The 11,854-nt window shown below is 50.7% G+C and overlaps 1 protein-coding gene across 5 annotated transcripts; it reads left to right on the forward strand.

Annotated features, from left to right (window-relative positions):
- Nucleotides 1-1,063: 1,063 nt before the first annotated feature.
- ATXN1L (ataxin 1 like) lies at nt 1,064-7,009 on the forward strand. 5 transcript variants are annotated; one of them, XM_070398836.1, is made up of 4 exons: nt 1,064-1,169; nt 2,998-3,065; nt 3,178-3,549; nt 4,282-7,009. In XM_070398836.1, the coding sequence occupies exon 4, from the start codon at nt 4,398-4,400 to the stop codon at nt 6,462-6,464; it is 2,067 nt and encodes a 688-aa protein (XP_070254937.1). In that variant the 5' UTR covers nt 1,064-1,169; nt 2,998-3,065; nt 3,178-3,549; nt 4,282-4,397; the 3' UTR covers nt 6,465-7,009. The 5 variants fall into 5 exon arrangements, with proteins under 5 accessions (XP_070254937.1, XP_070254936.1, XP_070254935.1 ...); XM_070398835.1 differs by having other exon boundaries at nt 2,998-3,549; nt 4,279-7,009; XM_070398834.1 differs by having other exon boundaries at nt 2,998-3,549.
- The last annotated feature ends 4,845 nt before the right edge of the window (nt 7,010-11,854 follow it).

Raw genomic sequence — 11,854 nt, forward strand, 5'->3', positions numbered from 1 at the left:
GTTCATCAGAAGTTCACGTTACTACGAAGTTGACTAGTAGTTCATTGGCAATAAAGGATGACCTAACTGCATCACATAGTCAAGCCCTCTTCCATTAAACTAAGCTGCTCCCCATTGTACTAAACCCCTTCCTCTCATTTCTCACAAATCTCCCACTGCTTGTTTCACTTTCCCCCTAGATCCCCTCAGAGAGGTTTCTGAATTCTTTTTTTCCTAATATAATTTTATTGGTTTCAGAGAGGAAGGGAGAGGGAGAGAGAGATAGAAATATCAATGATGAGAGAGAATCATTGGTGGTGCCACCTCCTGCACGCTCCCTACTGGGGATCGAGCCTGCAACCCGGGCATGTGCCCTTGACCAGAAAGGAACTCAGGACCCTTCAGTCCGCAGGCCGACGCTGTATCTATCCACTAGGGCCCTTTCTCCACCCTGGGTCTCCAGGGGGATGTCTTTATTCTCCTGGGCCTGGTGGCCTCCAGGGTTTCAGAAATCAGGCCCAGGCCCTAGCTGGTTTGGCTCAGTGGGTCCCGGGTTCGATTCCAGCCAAGGGCACAAGCAGGGGTTGCTGGCTCCATCCTCAGTGGAGGGGCTGCAGGGGGCAGGCGATCAATGATTCTCTCTCATCATTGATGTTTATCTCTCTCTCCTTCTCCCTTCCTCTCTGAAATCAATAAAAATATATTTAAAGAAAGAAAAGGAAAGGTAAGAAAAGAAAAGAAATCAGGCCCAGAAAGCCCGGGATCGCCAATGGCCACACCCCAGGGTTCAGCTCAGGAACCCCTAGAATTTCCTGGAGTAGCAAGACTGCGGGGTCATTGTGGGGTCAAGCTGAGGGGTCGGCCCAGCCCTGTTCACGTGACCCCGCCCCATGGGGAAGATCTCATTTTCCCATCGGAGCGGGCGTGGAGGTGACAGGCAGATGGCCAGCCCCCTCCCGTCTGGGGTTGGGGGGTGGGGGTGGGGGGCGGACTCCGGGGCGTCACTCTCCGGCCCAGCTGTGACGCCATCTCCGCGCGCCTGGGGCGGGACGCGCTTACGTCATCTCCGGGCGCCCGACGGGGGGGGCGCTGGGTGTGGGGCGGCTCCGGGGCCGGGGATGGCGGCGGCCGCGGTGGCGGCGGCTCCGGCACGAGCGGGTGGAGCCCGGAGAGCGCCGTGAGATGGGCCGGTGAGTGTCGCCAGGAGCGAGGGCCCCGCGGAGGCCAAGCGGGCCTGGGCTCGGGGCTCCGGAGGAAGCGGCCCCCGGAGCCCGCCGCCCCGTCGAACCGCGGACCGAGGCGGCGAAAGAGGCCGCGCTCGGACCCCCGCGCACTCCCCGCGGGCGCTGCCCCGGGGGGCGGCCTCGGGCCACGGCGACCCCGCGGCTGTGGTCCCTCTGGCCGGGGTGTCCCGAGTCTTCGGGGCAGGAAGGGGCTCCCAAACAAGGAAGCATCACCTGCGGGCCCTCGCCCCTGCCCCTCTGCTGGAAGGGACGACCCCTCCCCCCCTAAACGCCGAATTCCCCATCCGGGTCCCCACCCTTTTTGGAGCAAGGGTTGGGGCGTCCCAGGAAGCCGTGCCCCCTGGGATCTTCCAAGCCCCTCTCCTCCTGGCGGGCGCACCTCTCGCCCTCCGCGAAGGCTGGTCCCTGGCAGGGTTCAGCCTCTTGGTTCCTGGGTTCTGCTGGCAGCTTTGGCAGCCTCTCCGGAGCAGCCCCCCTTCCCCGTTAGCGGGGCGGCAGGCTGCGTCTTCCCCTTTGGAACACCCCCGGGAGCCCCTCCGGAGGCCGAGGTTTCCGACTCCGAAATGGGTTTGGCGTGGCGGGCACTCGGTACCCAGGCTGGGCCCTTTGTTGTCATTCCCGCAGACCCTTTGCCTCTTGCAGCCCTTCCAGGAGCTTGTGTTTGGCTAACCCCGCAGTGACCTGGAGGCAGGTTATTTTCTTAAATGTTTTAGTTTCAGGGAGCCAGGCTCATGCCTAGGGTTGTAGGTGTGACCCCAGTGTTTTACGGGCATGAGGGAGAAAGCTGACGGCTTTTCCTTTACTGGAACTGCCCAGCAAAGGAGGGATGCACGACTTGTGCTTCTGGTGTAATTCGTGTTTGTGGGACTAAGAATTTGTCTTTCCACCTTGGTGTCTCCTCTCATCACCTTCTTGTACTAATATATATATATATATCCCCACTGGGCCAGTCTTAAGAGAAATGTTGCCTTCAGTTTGGTTCTGTAGGACTTGGGCGGGATAATGGGTAGTTTCTGAGTCCTGGTCAGTACTGCTTTCTGTGTTTTCAGGGATGAAGGCTCTGTGCTTCAGCACTTGATGTTTCTGGCATGTGTAGATTCAGATTTTGAGTTTGGCAGGAGTTTGTTTTCCCACGGTTAGCTGCATGAGGAGCAAGGCAATGTTTTTCATTTTTGTCCTACCTGATTCAGCACTTGTACAGAGTTGTCACTCAGAAAATTTTACATACACACAGGAGACCTTTTTTTTTTTTTAATCCTGAAAATCTGTTAATAAGGCTTCCCCTTGAGTAACTCCCCCTTGACCTCTTTTTCTGCCCCAGAAACATAAATAATTGTTCTTTTCTCTCTAGTGCCGCTTTTCTCATTTAAATAACCTCCACAACCGTGTTTTCATCAGCTCGGAGTAAAAGTGAAATCTGTGAAGTTGATTTTTCCTGCTTCCTGTTGTTCACTTGGGAACAGTGTTGAGTCTTCCACTTGTATTTGTGCATTTACCTGAGATTGGGATTGGAAGTAAATTTAACCTTTGGGGAAGAGGTACAGGTAGAGAATGAAGGATCTAATGGTAAGGCAAACAATGAGATTTGACATGGGAAGTTTTTTCCAGGGATGTCTTCCTACAGATACATGTGCTGTTGCCTCTAGAGAAGAGTACTAGGCAAGGATTCATGGAGTTTAATGTTTTTGTGGCTCTTGAATTACTTTTCTTGATGCTCCTGGGAGGGGTCAGAGGTGAGGCTCCTTCTCACTTTATCCCTATGTCTGTTTTCTAGGCTCCCACACCAGCGGGGCAAACACTGCTTCTTACTACAGCTGCTCAGAAGCACCATTGGAAGCTCAGGTATTACAGGAGCTTTGGATACCTTTTTGCAAAAAAAAAAAAAAAAAAAAAAAAAATCTGGGATTCAACAGTGGAAAACAGAACAGACTGTAATATAGAAATCTCTTTTCAGATCTAAAGCACTGGAGCCTGATTGGAAGAAATAGGTGACAAAGTTCATATGCATTGAAGTGTTCAGACCAAAAAGATACTTTATGACAATGGACAAAAGCATGTATGAAAGGTGACAACAAGAGAAAGGGGAGAAAGAACTTTCTTACCAATCATACAGACCTAAGATAGTAACAAACAGGCATATTTGGAGAAATGGAATCAGAATTTTAGGAAGCGGTGCCTAGAGCAGACCTTCAGTGGAAAAGGAGCCATTGACAAAAGAAAACACAAAAAGAAAAAGGAAAGGGAATGAATGAAGAAGGCAAATTGCAGGTGGTCAATGAGAAGAAAAGAAGTCTTGCCAGACTAGGGAACACGAAGTCTATGTGAGGTCAGACGAGTTTTGTTGCTCTTTGGGGAGGAGGAAAAACAAATAAATGGTAGAACACTATTACAATCACTCTCCCCACAGAGTCCAAGTTTGAATGTGGTTATATCCTGGAACAAAGAAGATACTAATGTTCATAACAGGTTTAGGGAGCAAGGTTTAAAAAAAGAAAGACACAAGCAGACCTGAGTACTTATTTACACCTGGGTTCTTGAGATGGTGGTGATATGAGGCAAAAGAGAATGAGAGTTTAATCAGGCCTGAGGTGGTGGACTGGGAATAGGTGAGATCATAATCCAAATGAGGCTGGCAAAAGGAAGTGAGGATGAGGTCATATGTTCAGCAAAGAAGATAGCACAGTAGTCTTTGGTGTCAAAAGGAGAAACTTAGGAGGAAAGAGCCAGCAGCAAAGACCATGTGTTCAATTCCCTCTTAGGGAAGAATGCTGAGAATAGTCAAGGTCCCCATCAGAGGCACAACTAATCATGAAGCTGTTGGTCTCTGGGTTTGTTGAATGCTTGTCCTTGTAGCTCTGTGGTTTTATGACTGTTTCTTTCATGTCCTAGGCTGAATGAGTAAGGAGGGTAGCATCCTTGTCTGGCCCTCTCTCATACCTCCTTTTTTCCAATAGTCCTCTTTGTTACATCTTCCTGCGTGGGCACAGTTCCTGCTGTTTCCTTTGATTTGGTTCACCCCTAGGTTACTTTTCTTTGCCTCTGATTTGTTCCCTAGCAGATGTGGGCGCCCCAGCCAGCAGCAGAGAGGGTTCAGGGGAGCCACAGAGAAGCCCCTTCTGATGCCCCAAGGAGCAAGCCGACCCCTTCCAGGCTCCAGGAACATCACAAAGCAATATGAAACCTGTTCATGAAAGGAGTCAGGAATGCCTTCCACCAAAGAAACGAGACCTCCCCGTGACCAGCGAGGATATGGGGAGAACTACCAGCTGCTCAACTAACCACACACCCTCCAGTGATGCCTCTGAGTGGTCCCGAGGGGTGGTGGTGGCAGGGCAGAGCCAGGCAGGAGCCAGAGTCAGCCTGGGGGGTGATGGAGCGGAGGCCATCACTGGCCTGACGGTGGACCAGTATGGCATGCTGTATAAGGTGGCTGTGCCACCTGCCACCTTCTCCCCAACTGGCCTCCCATCTGTGGTGAACATGAGCCCTTTGCCCCCCACATTTAATGTAGCGTCTTCACTGATTCAACACCCAGGAATCCCCTATCCCCCAATCCACTATGCTCAGCTCCCATCCACCTCTCTGCAGTTTATTGGGTCTCCTTATAGCCTTCCCTATGCTGTGCCACCTAACTTCCTACCGAGTCCCCTCCTTTCCCCTTCTGCCAACCTTGCCACTTCCCACCTTCCACACTTCGTGCCATATGCCTCGCTCCTGGCAGAAGGAACCACTCCTCCCCCCCAGGCGTCATCCCCGGCTCACTCATTCAACAAAACCCCCTCTGCCACCTCCCCACCTGGGCAGTTGCCACATCACTCCAGTACTCAGCCACTGGACCTCGCCCCAGGCCGGATGCCCATTTATTATCAGATGTCCAGGCTACCTGCTGGGTACACCTTGCATGAAGCCCTTCCAACTGGTGCCAGCCCAGCTCTTACCCCTCAGGAGGGCCAGTCTGCTCTGGAAGCAGCCCCTGCCAATGGACAGAGACAGCGAGAGAGAAATTTAGTAAGACGGGAAAGCGAAGCCCTCGACTCCCCCAACAACAAGGGCGACGGCCAGGGACCGGTGCCAGTGGTAGAATGTGTGGTGGATGGACAGTTGTTTTCAGGTTCTCAGACTGCACGGGTAGAGGTGGCGGTGCCAGCACACCGAGGGACCCCCGACACCGACCTCGAGGTCCAGCGGGTGGTTGGCGCTCTAGCTTCTCAGGACTATCGTGTGGTGGCAGCTCAGAGGAAGGATGAGCCTAGCCCCCTCAACCTGTCCCATCATACCCCTGACCATCAGGGTGAGGGGCGAGGGGCAGCCAGGAACCCAGCAGAGATGGCCGAGAAAAACCAGGCCCGGGGGTTCTGCCCTCAGTCCCATCAGGAACTGGTGAAACATAGACCTTTACCCAAAGCAATGGTTGTAGCCAATGGCAACCTGGTGCCCACTGGAACTGATGCAGGCCTGCTGCCCATGGGCTCGGAGATCCTGATGGCATCAAGTTTGGACACGCAGGCCAGAGCCATCTTCACAGACAAGGAGCCAACGCCACCCCCCATTACCTCTTCCCATTTGCCCTCCCATTTCATGAAAGGCGCCATCATCCAGCTGGCTACAGGGGAGCTGAAGCGGGTGGAGGACCTCCAGACCCAGGATTTTGTGCGCAGTGCCGAAGTGAGCGGGGGGCTGAAGATTGACTCTAGCACAGTCGTGGACATTCAGGAGAGCCAGTGGCCTGGATTTGTCATGCTGCATTTCGTGGTTGGTGAGCAGCAGAGCAAAGTGAGCATCGAAGTGCCCCCCGAGCACCCTTTTTTTGTCTATGGTCAGGGTTGGTCCTCTTGCAGCCCTGGGCGGACTGCACAGCTCTTCTCTCTGCCCTGCCATCGGCTACAGGTGGGAGATGTCTGCATCTCTATCAGTTTACAGAGCTTGAACAGTAATTCAGTTTCTCAGGCCAGCTGTGCTCCCCCAGGCCAGCTGGGTACCCCCCGAGAAAGGCCTGAGAGGACAGTCTTGGGACCCAGAGAGCAATGTGACAGTGAGGGGAAGAGCCAGCCATCGGGCGAGGGCTCCCGAATGGTAGAGCCCCCGCAGCCAGAGCCTGGTGCTCAGGCCTGCTGGCCAGCTCCGAGCTTCCAAAGATACAGCATGCAAGGGGAGGAGGCACGGGCTGCGATGCTCCGTCCCTCTTTCATTCCACAGGAGGTAAAGCTGTCCATCGAAGGGCGTTCCAATGCAGGAAAATGAACCTCTCTCCCTGACCAGACTGGGGCTCTACCCCAGAGCTGGGCCTCACCGTGAGCAGGCAGAGGATTTGCACATGTCGAGCAGGGAATGGCTCTCTTGGCAGTGAGATTGGGGGCGGGAGGTGAGGGGAGAGGAGGCATGAAGGCAGCCTCCCAAGGCAGGGTCTGTTGCTCATTACCCTGTGGCATCCTTTAGGACAGCCCCAGAGGATGCTGTGATGGGGAGCAGCAGGCCTGGGCCAAGGAAGTAAGGGGGTGCATGCAGAATAAGAAACATTCCAAATATCAGGGCCTCCCTGTTCTTTCCTCCCCATTCCTAGCTCCTGAAAGGGGAAAGTCAGGTTTGGGGAGCAGGTGGCAGAGGGAGGGAGCAAAGAAAGAGCCAAAAATGATGATCCACAGCTTATAGTAGCAGTTCGACTGTCTGAAGTTTTTTTTTCCTTTTTTGTGGTGGGAGGGCAGGAGGCCCCATGGTTGGAATAAGGGGGTTCCCACCCAGAACTCTTCTTTTGAGAGCTGTGCACTTTAAAGGGTAATTTTGTTACACAGATGTCTATGGCTGGTTTGTGGGGGAGGAGTACTCATCTGCGGGACTCTGGTTGATCCTGCTTCAGCCCTTTTCCATTTCTCTTCACCATTCCTTCCACAAGCTTCTAGCACCAGGAGAGAGAGAAGCCCCTCCAAGGTTCAGAGTGAAGTAATGCTTTGGCGGGGACCCAGTCAGGGGACTTTGGGAGAAAGACCTTATGGCCAGACTGACCGGGCTCTAGGCAGGTTTTTTGGAAAGGTAGCTGACCTAACAAAGCTCCTCCTACCCAGCATGCCAGACCTGCTACAAAATTGTACTGAATCTAGTTGGTAATGGTAACTTCTGAAAGAACCAGTGGACCCTTTTCCCCAGGCCCTGCACCCCTCCTCTGTCTGTGTTGTGCCTAAGTGCCTGCGTGGCTCCCACCCTTCTGCTGCCCTAACCCCTCTGCATGGTTTCTTGACCTGGGCCTAATTTGTAGCTGCACTGCCTTTCCCCTTCTGCAAAACTGGTTTTGTTTACTTTGACCAAGACCTCTAGTTTTTGGTGTGTAGGGGTCTCTTTGGTTTCCCCTTCAATTATATTCTCTGTTTTTAAAAACTCAGAAAGAATCATGTACCCTCTGCAGCAGAACAGCTTGGTGGAGAAACAAGAAGAGAACTGTGCCCTGGGTCGGGCAAATACACCTGGCAGGGCAGTTTTTACACAACTCCTCCCATTTTAATTCCACTTCCTCTCCTCGCTGTCCCCTGTTACAGCCAGCTCTAAGGTTCTGGGATAGTCTCGATGACGTTCAATACCTGAAGTCACCTAGTTTTCATTTTGTGGTGGGGTATTCCTCTGCAAAGAGTATTTTCAATCTTAGTTGCATTTGCCCCTCTGTGTCTTAAGCCCACATTTTTTTTACAACTTTTAGCAGCAGCTCAGGCTGTGGGATTCTACTGGGTATTGAGAATTAGGTTCCCCCACCAGCTTTCAGGTGAGTGGGTGGGTTTTTTGTTTGTATTTCAGGGGTCTTTAGACTCTTGAAGCAACTCAGGGTATTGTCCACCTAGCTCTCTGGTGAGGCTTCTCCCAGGGTACGATCCTGGCATTTCCTTTAGAAATGTCTTTGGATGGGTCAAGGCCTGGCCTGTCATCAGGAGTCTCAAACCTCTGAGGTCTGATCTCTGCTCTGTCAAAGGCTTTAGGCAAGTCTTGTGACCTCTCACTCTTTCACTTCCTCCCCAGCTGCCAAATGGGGATAAATAATCTTACCTACCTCCTGGGGGGAGGGGGAGTTCTGAGAATGGAGTCATTCTTAGTGTTCAGGTGCTAAAGGTTGTTCTCCTGGGGGAACAAAGTGGCTGAAACTGGCTTGTTTTTTACAAGCCCTACACTCCACTCTTTTATTCCTTGAGAGCAGTTACCTGGTCAGTCGCCTTTTGGAGGCTCATCCAAAGGAAGCTGCTGACTTGACCGCAAGTACTTAAGTCTCTGGTTCACTCAGAACCAAACACCAACCTTGTCTGGTGAACACTCAACCTTGTACTCATTTGGGTTCATGCCCTTTCCCTTCTCTGTTCCCCCATTCTCTCTGAATGCTGCTTTCTTTGGTTTATTTCCTACCGTGGGGGCCTCTGGGGCTGAGTCTTGAGGAATCTTCTCAGAGGATGGCCCTTGGAGAAGGTCTTCTCTCTGGCTGTTCCAGGAGCAACTCATCCCTAGGGATTATTGTTTGCACGGGTTGCTCAGAAACATCCTTCCTATAGGAAGGCTCATCAACTGAATATAGTGACGTGCACATGGTAGACACTCAAGAAATGTCCATCAGGGACACCAACTGAGCTTCCTTCTCATGGGAGCAAATCTATATCTAACCAGATAGATACCTGCCAAGTAGTTTAAATCAAATAACCCTCCTCTACCCAGCCCGGTAACTTCCACTTAATCCTGGAAAGAGAAAACCTTGTGCACCTTGACAAGTTGGGCGCTGCCCTTTCTGCTGCTGTTCCTCTTCTGTCTCTTGCTGGGAAAGCAATGCCAGCAGCTCCCCTGATACTGTGCCGTGAGCATGTAATTAATATAGTAATACTTGATTTTGCCGAGCTGCAGAGGTGTCTTTTGTAAAATATGGTCTCCCAGAAAAAGAAGCTCTGTGCTGTAATTCTTGGTCAGAGCTGTGGCATTCCCTTTGCCTTTTCCCTCTGGTTCAGTCTTCCAGGCACGAGGAGTAAGAGTAACTTATAGCATGTCCATTCTTCCTTATAGGAATTTCATAAGTTTGCAAGAGATCTAAGTGGTTTTGAGAGAGTGAGCATTTTAGTGGGAAGCTGTCAGCTTTTGGGAAAATAGGCAATTGAAGAAGGCCAGAGCCGGTCCCTTGTCAGGGGTAGGACATTCCCAGAGCTTAGGGATAGAAAGGAGGACTGCTAACTTTGACACAAAGTGGAAATGACTACACCACTTTGAAAGGAGGGGAACCAGGTCAAGGATGGGTATTGCCATCACCATTCCTATCAAGATTAGTGTACATGGCAGTGGGAGGGGCCTATGTGGGGAAGCAGAGCCTGAGAGTTCAGAGCTGAGCACTCGTATCTATGCGGAGGGGCCCCAGTGGATCTGGACTGACCCTTCTACACTCTTGGTCCCAGTTAATCATTATGCCAAGGGCTTTGGTCTGTGCTGCTTTGCCACTGCTGCTGTCTGCTCATTGTCCTGCCTGCTGCCCTTTATAGCTCTGTCCTTCCATGTCTCTGGCCATATACATGAAATCCAGGCATCCTTTTAATTCTCACCTGTGCAAGTGTTACTTTATAGCAAAGTCTCGGTGACTAGGAATAGTATGACTTGTTGCTGGCGGGCTGGTGAATCCAAAGGGATGTGGCTTTAGTGCTTATCAGGAGCCCTTTGGCTCCAAATATCTGAGTGTCTTGAGGGAGAAACAAGCAGGTCCTACAAGTGGGTGTTTTCTGTGTATTAATTTCTCTCCTTTGTGGTATCTTCTATCCTATTTTTAAAAATGAATGATGGGGAACCAGGTTAGGACCTGTGCCAGCATCCCAGGGAGGTTCACCTGGCTCCAGTTCATCTGGTCTGGGGTTGGGAAAGGGTTTGAAGTTTGAAATAGCCCCGCTCAGTGAGGTTTAGTTTTATTTTTACTCATAGGAGATGCACAGGTTGGTGGTATGATTGAAACTTGCAACAGGTAGGCATATTGAAGAGTTGAGTGATCACACTGGAGATGAGGGTGGACATGGATTCACTGGGAAAGGGCCTGGGTCCGTTGGAGTAAAGATAACCTGATTAATTGGCCATGGGGGATTAGGTCAGTCTTAAAAGCAAAGTAAATAGGGCAGAGGCCAAGTTTTAGGGAGGCTTCTTGGCCTCCTAGGGCTAAGTTTACTAAACCACATTGAAGCTACAATACTTTCCAGATGGGAAAAAGTGTACACTACAGTTGAAGAGCTGAACTGTGCTAAGTTGGATGTTGACCAGGAACCTATTAGCCCTTTGCTGGGAAGCCTTCGCCCTCCAAGCTTCCCTGGAGTAGGGAAGGCCTTCCACATTATGCAATAATAAAACAAGCACCTGGGTCTCTGCAGCTGTCAGTGGCTCTTTCAACTCTAGGATCATTCTTTGGACCAGAAGCCTGGTCTGGGCCTAAGATAACACTGGCCCTCAAGATGCTAGCGTTGACTGCACTCTCTCCTTACCTGCAGACTATGCACAGTGCCTGGGGCGGAAGGAAGAGAGGTGGTGTGGTTTGCCCTGCTGAACCTCCCCAGCAGGAACAGTAGTAATAAATGCACTTTTCACACTAAAGTTTCTTTAATAGTTCTGTTAAGCCTAGATTCTCCCTCTGTAGATTGCAAACTCAAAAGTCTGTGTGGTCCCAAAGCCATTCTAACTGCAAATGCTCAGCAGTGAAGGTGGCCTCAAATTGGGTTCCTGTCTGCAGTGTGCGTGGCAGCAGCCCATGTGCCTTTACCTGTTGTCAAACTTGCAAGCATTTATTTCCGTCATGGGGACTGAGGTTCATCAGAGAGAGAGAGCACGAGTGTGAGCTGATGACACAGTGGTTTTACACCCACTCCCCGGACAGGGAGTTTGCACGTAGTTGTGAGCTGAGTGGTTAGTGCATTGCTGGTATTGCTGAAGGCAGAGTTCATCCCTCATTTGTTTGATACTCACATTTGAGAGAATCTTGTGTTGGGGGAAAAACCGACTGTTCTCGTGGCAAACTTGAAGTATTAAAAATAAGGCTGTCCCCTACAACCTTCCTAGTCAAATACAGGATCCCTGTAGCCAAAATTATATGTTCCAGCTGCAGAGAGCAAACTGCTCTCAGCTTGCACAGCACCTTAGGGGAGGGAAGAATATATGAATATGGAATGGGGTGGAGAAAGGATGGGAATGTCATTCAATTGGCTTTAGGGTCCCAAGGAATAGAGGAGGTCGGCACTGGGGAGGTCTGGGTGGATCTGATTGGTGTAGGAGTTCCCTGTAGATAAATTACTGACCCCCAACTACCATCCCCAGTATGTAATGGCTGAATTAATATGTAATCAACCGCATTGTATCTAAAGCCTTAGAACTAGTCAGGTGCTCCCCCCACCCATACCATTTCTTACCCTCTAATCCTACCTGATCTTTAACAAAGCATTAATAATTCTAAGGATAATCTCTATTTTGTTGTGCTTTTTTGTAACTGTTTTAAATAAATCAATTTGTACTGTATATTTGTACTTTTGTGAGATCCTTTTTGCTGTTTTACCATTTTAAGTCTCTGTACTTGGCTACACACAGATTGTATTTTTATTGTTAATGCTCTTCTTATGGATACCTGCATTTAACTTGTGGACTATGTAAACACAATATAT

The sequence above is a fragment of the Myotis yumanensis genome, unplaced genomic scaffold (genome assembly GCF_028538775.1).
Source record: "Myotis yumanensis isolate MYYU_CA2020_CCGP unplaced genomic scaffold, mMyoYum1.0.hap1 SCAF_18, whole genome shotgun sequence".
NCBI classification, from domain to species: Eukaryota; Metazoa; Chordata; class Mammalia; order Chiroptera; family Vespertilionidae; genus Myotis; species Myotis yumanensis.

Coding starts and splice junctions, on each gene's coding strand:
- ATXN1L (XM_070398835.1), top strand. CDS start 4,398: ATGAAACCTGTTCATGAAAGGAGTCAGGAATGCCTTCCACCAAAGAAA.